This window comes from Balaenoptera borealis (genome assembly GCF_965194805.1).
Source record: "Balaenoptera borealis genome assembly, chromosome: 8".
NCBI classification, from domain to species: domain Eukaryota; kingdom Metazoa; phylum Chordata; class Mammalia; order Artiodactyla; family Balaenopteridae; genus Balaenoptera; species Balaenoptera borealis.
The window spans coordinates 57,483,794-57,499,523 of record NC_138865.1 but is presented as its reverse complement, the minus strand read 5'-3'; the positions used below and the strand labels follow the sequence as shown (position 1 = coordinate 57,499,523).

Below are 15,730 nucleotides of genomic sequence, written 5' to 3'. Positions count from 1 at the left end.
GAGCGCTGGAGTTAGCATTAGAATGCCTTCTGATTGGCATTTTTGTATCTTTGCCTAAAATCATCTTATTTAGTTAGGTTTCAAGATACATTGTTAAATGCCTGGCTTATTGATGGCAGGAGGAGATAGCAGCTTCATATTTTAATACTTTTCTTTCCTGAATACAGGGGTTTTATTTCGTAGGTTATAAAATTAACATTTTAATCTGTCTCATTTATTTGCATAAATAATATCCTATTGTAATACAATTATGTTTATTTAAAAAGTGAAAAACATGATCCTAGCAAATCAAGCTGCTTTGGGATTTGGGAGAGACAATAAATTGCTATAACATGAATTTGAATAATGGAACAACAACCCATGTGTATCACCATTGTTATAAACCATTTCTGCATGTATTTATTAGAAAATTATAGTTGCACATATATTATAGAAATTCTGAGACCTTAATGTTCACTGACATTAAAAAATTTCTTTCATAGGGTGTTTGTGGAACTTTTGGATAAAAGCTTATGTTTATCATGGCGTCATTTAATACACTTTAAAAATACCCTACTGCTTTCTGAATATTTTGTTTATAATGAAAGTAAAATATTCAGCAATTGGAAATGAAGGGGAAAAAGTTTAGTTCACTTTAAGATATAACTAGGCCTCAAAAAATATTTGCTCCATTTGCTTAGTAACATTTGAAGGCTAAACATATAGCTTTAATGAGAGGTGATGTTCATGCACAATGACTTTTAAAAGTTAATAGGGCTTAGGAAATCCACGAGTTTTTGCTGAACTAATATTTAAGCTATTATTTAAAACAGTCTGAAGTAGAACTACATAGGTGCCTAAGCCCAAAATTAAAACAGTAATAACCCTAATTCATTCCTTCTTATGTTGTTAGTAGGTGGGATGGTAGGCTGAATAGAGTCCTCTAGAAAACTGATGTTCACTCAGAACCTCAGAATGTAACCTTTTGTGGAAATAAGGCCTTTGCAGATATAATCAGTTAAATTAAGATGACTTCATACTGGATTAGAGCAGGCTCTAAATCCAATGACCAGTGTCCTTTTAAGGGGAGACACACAGAGAGACAGAGAGGGTAGATGGCCATGTGGAGACAGAGGTAGAAATTGGAGTGATGCAGCGCCAAACTAAGGAATGACAAGGATTTCCAGTAACCACCAGAAGCTAGAAGAGACAAGGAAGAATTCTTCCTTAGACCCTTTGGAGAAAGCACGGTCGTGTTGATGCCTTGACTTCAGACTTCTAGCCTCTAGAACTGTTAAAGAATACATTCTGTTGTTTTTAGCCACTGAGTTTGTGGCAATTTGTTATAGCAGCCCTAGGAAACTAATATAATTGGTAAGTTTACTATGGGGTTTAGTTTTATAAAAGACATTACTTAGGGTAGCTATAGACTGAAATTAAATTAAAAAGTGTGGCAAATTTTTGTTTATACTTCAAATACTAATAATTTTTTAAAATTGCAAAGGATAATTCTGTTTTTTGATGTCTTTACTTAAAGGATATACAATATTTAATAAAACATGGCCTGTTATTTTGTATGCATTTCAGCCCAGGAAGTACACCTATATTTTATCAATCCAAATTCCTCCTCTGGTTAAGATGTTCAATAGCTTTGAGATAGAAAAATGTAAAGCTATTTTCAGGGAAAAAAATTAAAATCATTTTGAATGGTATCCAAGTAGAACCTTCATTTCAAATAAACCTTTTATTCACATTCCTTAAAAATTCTGTAAATAATGAGATTTCCCTCATATTGGATAAGCAAGCCATTGAATTTCCATTACTCTAGGAGGTGGATCGAAAAAGATCTTGCTGTGATTTATGTCAGAGTGTTCTTCCTATGTTTTCCTCTAAGAGTTTTATAGTGTCCGGTCTTACATTTAGGTCTCTAATCCATTTTGAGTTTATTTTTGTGTATGGTGTTAGGGAGTGTCCTAATTTCATTCTTTTACATGTAGCTGTGCAGTTTTCCCAGCACCACTTATTGAAGAGACTGTCTTTTCTCCATTGTATATCCTTGCCTCCTTTGTCATAGATTAGTTGACCATAGGTGCGTGGGTTTATCTCTGGGCTTTCTATCTTGTTCCATTGACCTGTGTTTCTGTTTTTGTGCCAGTACCATATTGTCTTGATTACTATAGCCTTGTAGTATAGTCTCAAGTCAGGGAGTCTGATTCCTCCAGCTCCGTTTTTTTCCCTCAAGACTGCTTTGGCTATTCGGGATATTTTGTGTCTCCATACAAATTTTAAGATTTTTAGTTCTAGTTCCATAAAAAATGCCATTGGTAATTTGATAGGGATTGCATTGAATCTGTAGATTGCTTTGGGTATTATAGTCATTTTCACAATATTGATTCTTTCAATCCAAGAACATGGTATATCTCTCCATCTGTTGGTATCATCTTTAATTTCTTTCATCAGTGTCTTATAGTTTTCTGCATACAGGTCTTTTGTCTCCCTAGGTAGGTTTATGCCTAGGTATTTTATTCTTTTTGTTGCAATGGTAAATGAGAGTGTTTCCTTAATTTCTCTTTCAGATTTTTCATCATTAGTGTATAAGAATGCAAGAGACTTCTGTGCATTAATTTTGTATCCTGCAACTTTACCAAATTCATTGATTAGCTATAGTAGTTTTCTGGTGACATCTTTAGGATTCTCTATGTATAGTATCATGTCATCTGCAAACAGTGACAGTTTTACTTCTTCTTTTCCAATTTGTATTCCTTTTATTTCTTTTTCTTCTCTGATTGCTGTGGCTAGGACTTCCAAACCTATGTTGAATAATAGTGGTGAGAGTGGACATTCTTGTCTTGTTCCTGATCTTAGAGGAAATGCTTTCAGTTTTTCACCATTGAGAATGATGTTTGCTGTGGGTTTGTTGTATATGGCCTTTATTATGTTGAGGTAGATTCCCTCTATGCCCACTTTCTGGAGAGTTTTTATCATAAATGGGTGTTGAATTTTGTTAAAAGCTTTTTCTGCATCTATTGAGATGATCATATGGTTTTTAATTCTTCAATTTGTTAATATGGTGAATCACATTGATTGATTTGCATATATTGAAGAATCCTTGCATCCCTGGGATAAATCCCACTTGATCGTGGTGTATGATCCTTTTAATGTGTTGTTGGATTCTGTTTGCTAGTATTTTGTTGAGGATTTTTGCATCTATATTCATCAGTGATATTGGTCTGTAATTTTCCTTTTTTGTAGTATCTTTGTCTGGTTTTGGTATCAGGGTGATGGTGGCCTCATAGAATGTGTTTGGGAGTGTTCCTTCCTCTGCAGGTTTTTGGAAGAGTTTGAGAAGGACGGGTGTTAGCTCTTCTCTAAATGTTTGATAGAATTCACCTGTGAATCCATCTGGTCCTGGACTTCTGTTTGTTGGAAGATTTTTAATCACAGTTTCAATTTCATTACTTGTGATGGGTCTGTTCATATTTTCTACATCTTTGTGGTTCAGTCTTGGAAGGTTATACCTTTCTAAGAATTTGTCCATTTCTTCCAGGTTGTCCATTTTAATGGCATAGAGTTGCTTGTAGTAGTCTCTTAGGATGCTTTGTATTTCTGTGCTGTCTGTTGTAACTTCTCCTTTTTCATTCCTAATTTTATTGGTTTGAGTCCTCTCCCTCTTTTTCTTGTTGAGTCTGGCCAATGGTTTATCAATTTTGTTTATCTTCTCAAAGAACCAGCTTTTAGTTTTATTGATCTTTGCTATTGTTTTCTTTGTTTCTATTTCATTTCTTTCTGCTCTGATCTTTATGATTTCTTTCCTTCTGCTAACTTTGGGTTTTGTTTGTTCTTCTTTCTCTAGTTCCTTTAGGTGTAAGGTTAGATTGTTTACTTGAGATTTTTCTTGTTTCTTGAGGTAGGCTTGTATAGGTATAAACTTCCCTCTTAGAACTGCTTTTGCTGCATCCCATAGGTTTTGGATCGTCGTGTTTTCATTGTCATTTGTCTCTAGGTATTTTTTGATTTCCTCTTTGATTTCTTCAGTGATCTCTTGGTTATTTAGTAACGTATTGTTTAGCCTCCATGTATTTGTGTTTTTTACGTTTATTTCCCTGTAATTCATTTCTAATCTCATAGTGTTGTAGTCAGAAAAGATGCTTGATATGATTTCAATTTTCTTAAATTTACTGAGGCTTGATTTGTGACCCAAGATGTGATCTATCCTGGAGAATGTTCCATGCGCACTTGAGAAGAAAGTGTAATCTGCTGTTTTTGGATGGAATGTCCTATAAATATCAATTAAATCTATCTGGTCTATTGTGTCATTTAAAGCTTCTGTTTCCTTATTTATTTTCGTTTTCGTTGATCTGTCCATTGGTGTAAGTGGGATGTTAAAGTCCCCCACTATTATTGTGTTACTGTCGATTTCCTCTTTTAGAGCTGTTAGCAGTTGCCTTATGTATTGAGGTGCTCCTATGTGGGGTGCATATATATTTATAATTGTTATATCTTCTTCTTGGATTGATCCCTTGATCATTATGTAGTGTCCTTCCTTGTGTCTTGTAACATTTTTTATTTTAAAGTCTATTGTATCTGATATGAGTATTGCTACTCCAGCTTCCTTTTGATTTCCATTTGCATGGAATATCTTTTTCCATCCCCTCACTTTCAGTCTGTATGTGTCCCTAGGTATGAAGTGGGTCTCTTATAGACAACATATATATGGGTCTTGTTTTTGTATCCATTCAGCAAGCCTGTGTCTTTTGGTTGGAGCATTTAATCCATTCATGTTTAAGGTAATTATCGATATATATCTTCCTATGACCATTTTCTTAATTGTTTTGGGTTTGTTTTTGTAGGTCCTTTTCTTCTCTTGTGTTTTCCACTTAGAGAAGTTCCTTTAGCATTTGTTGAAGAGCTGGTTTGGTGGTGCTGAATTCTCTTAGCTTTTGCTCGTCTGTAAAGCTTTTGATTTCTCCATCGAATCTGAATGAGATCCTTGCCGGGTAGAGTAATCTTGGTTGTAGGTTCTTCCCTTTCATCACTTTAAGTATATCATGCCACTCCCTTCTGGCTTGTAGAGTTTCTGCTGAGAAATCAGCTGTTAACCTTATGGGAGTTCCCTTGTATGTTATTTGTCGTTTTTCCCTTGCTGCTTTCAATAATTTTTCTTTGTCTTTAATTTTTGCCAATTTGATTACTACGTGCCTCGGTGTGTTTCTCCTTGGGTTTATCCTGTATGGGACTCTCTGCGCTTCCTGGACTTGGGTGGCTATTTCCTTTCCCATGTTAGGGAAGTTTTTGACTATAATCTCTTCAAATATTTTCTCTGGTCCTTTCTCTCTCTCTTCTCCTTCTGGGACCCCTATAATGCGAATGTTGTTGCATTTAATATTGTCCCAGAGGTCTGTTAGGCTGTCTTCATTTCTTTTCATTCTTTTTTCTTTAGTCTGTTCCGCAGCAGTGAATTCCACCATTCTGTCTTCCAGGTCACTTATCCGTTCTTCTCCCTCAGTTATTCTGCTATTGATTCCTTCTAGTGTAGTTTTCATTTCAGTTATTGTATTGTTCATCTCTGTTTGTTCTTTAATTCTTCTAGTCCTTGTTAAACATTTCTTGCATCGTCTCGATCTTTGCCTCCATTCTTATTCCAAGGTCCTGGATCATCTTCACTATCATTATTCTGAATTCTTTTTCTGGAAGGTTGCCTATCTCCACTTCATTTAGTTGTTTTTCTGGGGTTTTATCTTGTTCCTTCATCTGGTACATAGTCCTCTGCCTTTTCATCTTGTCCATCTTTCTGTGAATGTCAGTTTTGTTTCACAGGCTGCAGGATTGCAGTTCTTGCTTCTGCTGTCTGCCCTCTGGTGGATGAGGCTATCTAAGAGGCTTGTGCAAGTTTCCTGATGGGAGGGACTGGTGGTGGGTAGAGCTGACTGTTGCTCTGGTGGGCACAGCTTAGTAAAACTTTAATCTGCTTGACTGCTGATGGGTGGGGCTGGGTTCCCTCCCTGTTGGTTGTTTCGCCTGAGGCAACCCAACACTGGAGCCTACCTGGGCTTTTTGGTGGGGCTAATGGTGGACTCTGGGAGGGCTCACGCCAAGGAGTACTTCCCAGAACTTCTGCTGCCAGTGTCATTGTCCCCACGGTGAGCCACAGCCACGCAGCCACCCCCCACCTCTGCAGGAGGCCCTCCAACACTAGCAGGTAGGTCTGGTTCAGTCTCTCCTGTGGTTACTGCTCCTTCCCCTGGGTCCCGATGTGCCCACTACTTTGTGTGTCTCCTCCAAGAGTGGAGTCTGTGTTTCCCCCAGTCCTGTCGAAGTCTTGCAATCAAATCCCACTTGCCTTCAAAGTCTGATTCTCTTGGAATTCCTCCTTGCGTTGCTGGACCCCCAGGTTGGGAAGCCTGATGTGGGGCTCAGAACCTTCACTCCAGTGGGTGGACTTCTGTGGTATAAGTGTTCTCCAGTCTGTGAGTCACCCACCCAGCAGTTATGGGATTTGATTTTGCTGTGATTGCGCCCCTCCTACCGTCTCATTGTGGTTTCTCCTTTGTCTTTGGATGTGGGGTATCTTTTTTGGTGAGTTCCAGTGTCTTCCTGTTCATGATTGTCCAGCAGCTAGTTGTGATTCTGGTGTTCTCACAAGAGGGAGTGAGAGCACGTCCTTCTACTCCGCCATCTTGATTCAGGCCAAGAGGATCACTATATTGTTCATGAACAATTTTTATTCTTTACATCATCCTGAAATGAAACAATAATCAAAAAGAATACCTAATTATTCCTTTACCATGCATTTATTACCTGCTATGTGCTATGTACTTTGCCAGGTTCTAAGGATGTTATAGTAAGAATAATAACAACAACAAGCAGTATTTATTGAATGCTTACTATGTGCCAGCCACTGTGCTGAGCACTTTATGTATATTACTAATTTAATCCTAATTGTCCTATCTAAGGTGGGTTATTATCTCCTCCTTTCAGAGGAAGAAACTACCAGTGTAGAGTCCAAGATTCGAACCTAGGCAGTGTGAACCCAGAGTCCTCACTCTTAAGCTTTGTATTATATTACACCCTTAATAGGATGAGATAAGAGACCTTCTGTCAGAGATCTGAAGGTTTTTGTGAGAAGACAGACATATACGTGAATACTTGTAATGAATTGTGATAAGTCATAATAAAGCAGTCCAAGTGAGAAGTGAGAATCACCTGTGTGAGGGTAGTAACAGTGGAGATGGAGAAGGATTAGGCTGTGGCCAGATATAGATGGAAACATTGACAGGACTTAATGAATAAAATGGATGCTGGGTGGTTTCCTAATTGCCCAGCAATTCAGTTAGGATCTATCCCTGCCTTGAGCTTCTGGTAAGAAGTGAGCAGTGTTCAAAACAACAAGTAAGCATTTTATGTAGAGAAAGATTTCCTTCAGTTTGAAGGCATGTCACAGAAACACTGCTACTTACAGACTTGACTCCAGAAGCTTCGAGAGTCATCTCAGACTCATATAGGATGGCAAAGTATACTTAAACTCTACTTTGCTTGGTGTAAAGTAGTGGTGAATCTCTACTAGCATTAGTTCATAGTGCTGGAGGCTAAAATTCCCATTCCTTTAATTAGATTTTCAGCTTTGATTACTGATAAGGTACTTGGAATTGAAATTGTAACTCTATCTTGGTAATAGCTACAAGAATCTGCATTTGGATGTCAATAATGAAGGGTCCTATCATAAAGTGACTTTTTTTGGTGGCCTGTTCATCACATGGCTTAATAAATGCAGGAAACCAAAGACGGTACAATTTATATTACTTTTCTTTTTCTTTACGTAACATTAAAAAAATAATTTTCAGATCTCCAGCGTGCAAATAAGTGAAAACTGATTATATGCTTAGGTCTGAATGTATTGGGAGATGAGAGAAAATGTGTAAATTATTCAGATCATTTTTCAAAATAAGTATAAGAGTTTTTATTTCTTAGCCAAACGTATTTTCAAGTACAATGTATTTCATCTGAAAGGCTAAGTAGCATGACAAAAATTTATAGAAAAATTGTTGAGTTTGTCAAAAAAGTATATTTTTATGAGCAAAGGCTAAATTCCATACTCCTGAATTGTGCCTAGACCTTTCTGCTCTTACTTGTCAAATGCTTTTTCTATCCCAGGTCATCTTTATACAATCCTATTTTTTGTGATATAGTGTAAAAACAACCGTAAATTGATTGCTGGTCGATATTAAGTTTTGATAACCTACAAATCATATCTTCCTCTCAAAAGGGCCTAAGGAACTGATTTGAAATTTAACTTTAGTCATCTAGAGGTCTGTTTTTGAGCAGCTTAGTGCATCACTGTAATATTTCCTAGATTCCCGTCCAATTCAATAGATGGAATGACTAAACTGTAGTCATCCTAGTTCTGAGCTCACGAGCAAGGAGAAAGTAGTTAAACATCTTGCTGTATGTGAGCAGTGCGAGGGCAGGCAGACACTGTGCACCTTGACCACCTATTATGAAGCTTTTTGCTGCCGTGTCAAGTGAAAGCAAGCTAATTGGGTGAAGCTGTGGAGCATGTTAGGGGCCTGGTAGAGGGTTGCTGTCTGACAGCTGAATGTCAGCAAGAGCCAGTCAAGTGTAGCTGAGAGACAGAGACCTGTCACAAAGTTCCTGCAGACTGGAGCACAGTTAGGGAGCTGAAATACGGTTCCGTCTCACTTTCTCCCTCATTGAATCCAAGCACCTTAAAAGATTTTCCACAGTATGTGTCAAGTCTTGTTCTCTAAGCTGTTTCCTGGAACTGTCCTGCATTCAAATGATTGAACAAAAGATGCTAATGTTTAGCAAAGTGAATGTAAATTCCCTCTTTTCCCCTTTTCTGCCCAAGCAGATAGACATTCAACTCAAAGGAAACTTTGAAGGTTTACATCAAACAATTAGATTGCCTCCAAAGTTAGCTGATAATAGAATCTTTTTCTCAAGAGAGTATAAAAATTGAAAATTAAAGCAAGCGGATAAGCAATGCATTTTTCTCTGATATAGAAAACCTAGCTCAAGAGAGCTAGGATTCTGGCCTGGGTGTCTTGTGAATGGACACTTGCCAAGGTAACTGTCCTCTTGTCTTTTTGTCCCAGGCTTCTTTCCTTCATTTTCAGAGCGGCCTAAGGTGAAATGCTGTAATGACACTCATCAGAAAGCTGGGAAAGATAAACACAGAAAGGAACAGTGAGGTTCCTTCTGAAACTTTGGACACTTTAGAAAGGAGAAATCAGAGAAAGTTAGAATTAAAGAATGAAAATTAGGGCTTCCCTGGTGGCGCAGTGGTTGAGAATCTGCCTGCCAATGCAGGGGACACGGATTAGAGCCCTGGTCTGGGAAGATCCCACGTGCCGCGGAGCAACTGGGCCCGTGAGCCACAACTACTGAGCCTGCGTGTCTGGAGCCTGTGCTCCACAACAAGAGAGGCCGCGATAGTGAGAGACCCGCGCACCGCGATGAAGAGTGGCCCCCGCTTGCCGCAACTAGAGAAAGCCCTCACACAGAAACGAAGACCCAACACAGCCATAAATAAATAAATAAATAATTTTTTTAAAAAATGAAAATTAAACTTTGTGAAGTAAAAATATTTTTCAGAGAGAGGAAAGTTTTATATCAAAACATGCCCTCCTGTTGGCTTTCTGTGGAATATGGATTAGAAGCAGTCCATTCGGTGAACAATACGCAAATGTACGGCGTGCCTGCGATGTGCCGGTCACTAGTCAAGCCACAAACCAACAAACAAACAAACTAGCCTGTGCCTCCAAGGAAGGGACACTCCAAGGCAGCACTGACCATTAGGACTTACTGTGATGGTGGAGACATGGCTTTTGAGCACATGGAGGGCAGCTAGTGTGACTGAGGAACTCTAATTTTTAATTTTACATTAAATTAAACTTTAATTAATTTAAAATTAAACAATTACATGTGGCCAGTGGCTAGTGTATTGAACACCACAAGTTAAGCAAACAGCAGATTGTGACGCTATGCTATTATAAAAGCAGTATGTGTGGGATGTTTCGATAATGCAAAGAAGGGGCACGTAACCCAAATGTGGGGGATTCGAAGGCAGGGGAAGTTTGAGGGCAAGGTGATACCTGAAAACTGTGAAAGCTGTGAAAACTGTCAAAGCCTGAGGAAGAAGTCTCCTTTTAAATAGAAAAAGCAGCATGAAACAAAGTCTCTGAGACAGGAGAAGGCAGGACTTTCTTCAGGATCAGTGTTTTGATTAGTACTGGGGGGCAAAGGTGTCTTATGAGAAATTGCCTTAATGTAATGGTAGCCACTGAGTACTCTACCAAGCAGGTTATCCCAGAGGTCACAGAAGAGGAGGTCTCACAGACGAAATTAGGATCCTCAGATCACATGGTTTCAATCTGTCGATAAAACACACAGTGAGAAGTGGACGGTAGGGAGCCAGCAGGGAGACGGACCATACTCCCTGATGCCTTGCTTTTACGGTGTTCATATGACCTCTCTCTCGGCTACATTAGCCTTCTCCATTCTTTGTGAGGTTATGAGGACCAGGGTGGAGGTTTGAGAAAGGGGGATTGGGTGACCGAAGGTGCCTGGGACCACTTATCCACACTTGCCTTGACAAATACTCCTGGCCAATCGCTGTAGCTTGCCACTTAGGTAGCTGGACAGCTTTGGGTTTTATCTGTAGTCCTGGGGGCAGTTTGAGGATGACATTAGCCTAGAGGTGACCCATCTCTCCCTCTTTCCTTCCCTTTCTATCTGTAAGTAGCCTGTCCTACAGGGTACTAATTTACAATCTATTCCTATCGTGTGGATTCTGCCTCTGTCTGACACTACCGGCTGATTCATTCTCTGTGCTTAACACTTATTATGAGTTAACATCTATCCTATTTTTTCTCGTCTTCAAGAGCAACTTTGAATATTCTCAGATAATAAGCATGTATACAATAACGCAGACATGAAGTAGGAAATAGAGATAAGCCTGAAGGGATGACTTGTTTGCAAAAATTAAAAGTGCCTTTATAGGCTAGAGAAAGTGACAAGGCACTTAAATAACTGACGAAAAATTTTAGTAAAGAGCTTTGAAACCTGTGTCAAAATCATTGTCTTGTGGATACCCTACCCTGAACCTGAGCTGCGTTTCAAAGTCAAGGCCCTTGTGAAAAAGTGGTGTGCAGGCTCTTCGGGAGTTAATGTGAGCGAGGGCTTTGGTGACAGTTGAAGGACGAGCAGAGGTTTTGTGGGCAGGTGCCCAGAGGCGGCGATGGGAAGTGGAGTGAACGGCCTAGTGCTTCTCCTCCGTGCAGGCCTAGGGACTGGCATCTGGAAAGAGATGCCTACAGGTGGAAGCTGAAAGAAATGTTTTATGACAGACAGCGCGAGACACTGGGTTCCAGTCAGAGTTGCCACAGTTTTCAGATGACAGAGAGGGAAGGGTGGGTGTAGGGCCAGTGCTGTGTAGAGATGACACCCATATGGCACTGTGAGCCCCTCTAATACGTTGGAGGCAGAGCCTGATGGAGGGATTGCAGGCACCCAGCAACTCTTTATGGAGAGGTTGAGGTCATGTGTAAGCAGGTCAGGGAAGAACCAGGGAAATATGACTCATTACTGGGACCTTATTTGTGTCCATGGAACAATGCATCTGGCAAACTCTCAGTGCCATTGTGCATCAAAACGTAACACTAGGAAAACAGCAGTTGTGTGGTTTTAGAGCATTGAGAAAATTATAATTTAAGGAGAACTGGCTCAGGACACACGTAGTTAAGGATAGGGTGAACTCTCTAAGGCAGAGAATTTTTTTGGTGTGTAATTCACTGCTGTCCCAGTACCAAGAACAGTGTCTGACACATTATAGGCACTTGTAGTTAATTCTTTGATTTTATTCTTTTAATAGATATCTATTAAAAGAATTAATGAATAGAGCTAATTTAGGATACTAATGGTGAGTGTGGGTTTAGGTATGCTTTATGCCTTATGCAGCCATGGGGAAAGTCTATCATATGGAATTGGTCATGTAGGGAGCATATTCTTGAGATGTAACCTATAGCTATATTATTTTGGAATTTTGTGGTTGCTGCATTATTCTCACAGTTCAATAAGATGTTCTCGCTAGAGATAGGTTTGGTTTGAGACTGCTGGAAATGGCCTGGTTCTATCAGAAGTAGCATTCCTGTCTATCATGTAAAGGAAATGTCATTGCCAGCTAAGTGGTTTGTTTTGGAACATACTTCCCAGTGCTTGTTGTAATTTGAAGGCATTCCACACATGTGAACTCCAGATCACATGATTTGTCTTACTTCTGAAGTGCCCCTCTCTCACTGAGAAATAGAGAGGCCACATTCTTTCAACTGAATATAACCAGTCCCTCCAGAAAGGCCCAGCTGTGGCCCTGGTCAGAGGGTCAACAGCCCTGGAGAATATAGGACTGATCCCTCGGGTGGTCAGTGGGGGAATCAAGACTGTTTGCAACATCTCGTGAAGAATTGCTGGGGATTCGAGGTGTGATATAGTGGAGTAATGAGGGAACGTGGTTTAAACCAGCAGTGGAAAGGAGGGGCATGGAAAAAATGGGTTTCAACTTTTAAAATGTGAATTTATTGCTAATTTTGTTGAAATATGTGACTGACAGATACAGTAAGATTTATGAAAATCGTCTTTCAAACACCTTTAAATTTTAGATGATTTTTCCTTCCTTCTGCCCCCTTTACCTGAGTGCATGTCAGTAATTCCACTCAGAGAAAAACATGCTGCTAAAAGGTCTGAGTTTACAGCTTCCAGATTATTACTGATTTTTGACATTGGATAAAAAGGACTTATAACTTTAAGAGGAAATTCTTCAGTAATGAAAAAGTGGTCAGCAAACTTTTGCCTAATAGTTCCCAGAGAGAGGGTGACACGTGTACATTCTGACCACAGAAGTTGTAGTTTGGCAGCTGGAAGTGCTATTTGGAGTAAAATGAAGGCACACAAGTTTTAAGTAGCCACTCTACATAAAGAGCTGCGTTTGTGCAGAGTAGAGGTACAAGTTATTTCATAAAATTATTTGTGTATGTGTAGACTTAATGTCAGATTTTGGATATGAGTTAGATAACTGAAAATGTTGAAATAACAAAGTGTTCTCAGCTAAATTAAAATCCAATTTTCAAAACTTGCAAAACACTTGGTTCAAAACCTCCCCTCTGAGACCTTTAACAAACCAATTACATTTCATTTTGACCACACAGTTCAGAGTCCTAACTATACTAAAATATGGGTTTCAGTATATACAAAATTAGTCTTTTTTTAATGAAGGGTTTTTAGTTACGAAAGTAAGGCATGCTTGTTGTAGATAATTGGAAAATACAGAAGTTTAGGGAAAAAAATTCCTACAATGTCAGTACCTCACAAAAGTATCATATGTAATTTTGCACGTCTCCTCTTCACTCATATAGTCTTGCTCAGGGGTGGGCAAAGCACAGCCTGTGGACCAAATCTACTTGCCACCTGTTTTTGTATAGCCTGCGAACTAAGAATGGTTTTTATATTTTTAAATGTTTGAAAAATGAATCAAAAGAAGATTAATATCTCACGATGTGAAAAATATGTTAAATTCAAATTTCAGCGTTCATAAATGCACTTTTATTGGAACATGGTCAGACTAATTCATTTACATATATTGTCTATAGTTGCTTTGGGGCTTACAACAGCAGAGTTTAGTACTTGCAACAGAGAGCATATGGCTTGCAAAGCATAAAATATTTATCTGATCCTTTACAGAAAAAGGCTTCTGACCCCTGGTCAAGCTTAAACATTTGTCCATGTTATCCAACCGTTTATAACTATAAATTTTACAGCCATATAATACTCCATCAAGTGGCTATAGCTTACTTAAAAGTAATTCTGTTGTTGAATATGGGATTATTTCCAATTTTTGTCTATTATTAATATTAGTAAACTAATCATAAATGGAATTGTTGGGTCAAATGGTATTAACTATTTCAAGACAGTTGCCAAGTTATAGTCCAAATGGTTCTATCAATTTATACAATCACTAGCAATTTATGAATGCCTGTTTTATAATGCCTTCACTAAAATTTAGTATCATAATCTTTTAAATCGAATTTTGATTGGCAATAAACATCTCATTTTCCTTTACAGTTTTGATTACTATTGGCGGTTACCATTTTTCCCATTTATTTGTTAATCAGCTGTATTTTGACCTCTCTGAACTGTCAGTTCATAGCCTTTGTTCATGATTCAGTAGTTTTAAAGATAAAAAACATGGAAAGAAAATTTTGGCCTTTCAAAGTTTTTTCCTCATAATGCACGCTCGAATTTATTCCCTTTTTCTAAAAATAATTAACAGTTTTCTTGTGATTCCCTTTCCAGAAAGAAAAAAAGATATGTGTATGCATGTATGTGTTTATACCTTTTTTTTTTTTTTTTTTTTTTTTGGTCACTCCACACAGCTTATGGGATCTTAGTTCCAGATCAGGGATCGAACCCAGGCCCCCTGCAGTGGAAGCGTGGCGTCCTAACCACTGGACTGCCAGGAAATTCCCTATACTTATTTTTTTTTAATGCAAATGGGTTCTTTCTCTTTACACACACACACACACACACACACACACACACACTGTCTTGAACCTTCTTTTTTCACTTGGACATATTTCTACATCAGTACTTACATATTTACATCAGTTTTGAAAATTGTTATATGATCTGGTTGTCTCATACTTCACTTAAATAGCACTCAGTTGATGGACCCTTTAGTTTCATTTATAAAATGTTTTTCTAAAAAAATGCTTCAGTGAATACATCTGTATGCTCATCTTGGTGAGCTTTTGTGAGTGTAGCCATAGAAAAAGTGCCTAGCGGTAGAATTGCTGGATCAAAGGCAGGTACAATTTAAGTTTTGTCTTCCTGAAAGGTTGCACCAGCGTACAGCCCTGCCTACGTGGTAGGAATTTGCCTGTTTCCCTCTCTTAGCAATGGGTATCATCAGACATCTAAATTTTTGGCTATCTGATAGGTGAAAAGTAAGCTTTCGTTGTCATGTTTTGTGTTGCATTTCTTTAATTATGAATGAGGTTTAGCTCTTTTTCATATGTTTATTGGTTATTGTATTTCTGCGTCCTCCACCAAACAGCCAATATATATCTGAGGCGGAGGCTGTCAGTGGCTTCCTGATCTCTTTTCTCTTTTCTTTGTAACAGAACCTCTGACTATTACCCAGGCCATTCAGGGGGGAAAAAGCTACATATTTCAGACTCCCCTGAACTAAGTTAGCCATATGACTAAGTTCTGGCCAATGGGGTGTAAACAAAAATACTCTGATTTTAGGAAGTGTTTTCACATGTAAGTGATACCTCCTCCTTTACTCCCTCCTTCTTTCTTCTGGCTAGAATGCAGATATAATGGCTGGAACTTGAGCAACCATTTTGGACCCTGAGGTGGAAACTACATACTGAGGCTGTGGAGCCCAAGATAGAAGCAGTCTGGATTCCTGGTAGCTTCATAGAGCCATATCAGAGAGAAATAAACTTCTATCTTATTAAAGCCACCAACATTTTGAGTTTTCTGTTACAGCTGAACCCAGTATTAATAAATACACTGTCCTGAGCCTATTTTCTAAGTAGGTTCTTCTTTTTCTTGATTTGCATGAGCCTTTTGTAAATTAAGAAAGTCACTCTATGGCTATCATGTGTGTTGCGTATATTTTTATCAGCTTGTCATTTCAGTTTTGCAATGGCATTTTTCTGTATAGTGTGCTTAA

General features: G+C 38.5%; 1 protein-coding gene across 24 annotated transcripts in view; it reads left to right on the top strand.

Annotated features, from left to right (window-relative positions):
• Positions 1-15,730, top strand: part of CCDC171 (coiled-coil domain containing 171) — a 379,181-nt gene that overhangs the window by 354,064 nt on the left and 9,387 nt on the right. Inside the window, exon 25 of one of the 24 annotated variants that reach the window (XM_082401596.1) lies at positions 9,093-11,515. The exons of the other annotated variants lie outside the window; for them this stretch is intronic. Within the exon in view, the coding sequence (XP_082257722.1) occupies positions 9,093-9,128 (36 nt within the window). The 3' untranslated portion in view covers positions 9,129-11,515. Of the gene's footprint in view, positions 1-9,092; positions 11,516-15,730 lie in introns of those variants that run through there. 24 annotated transcript variants of the gene reach the window in all.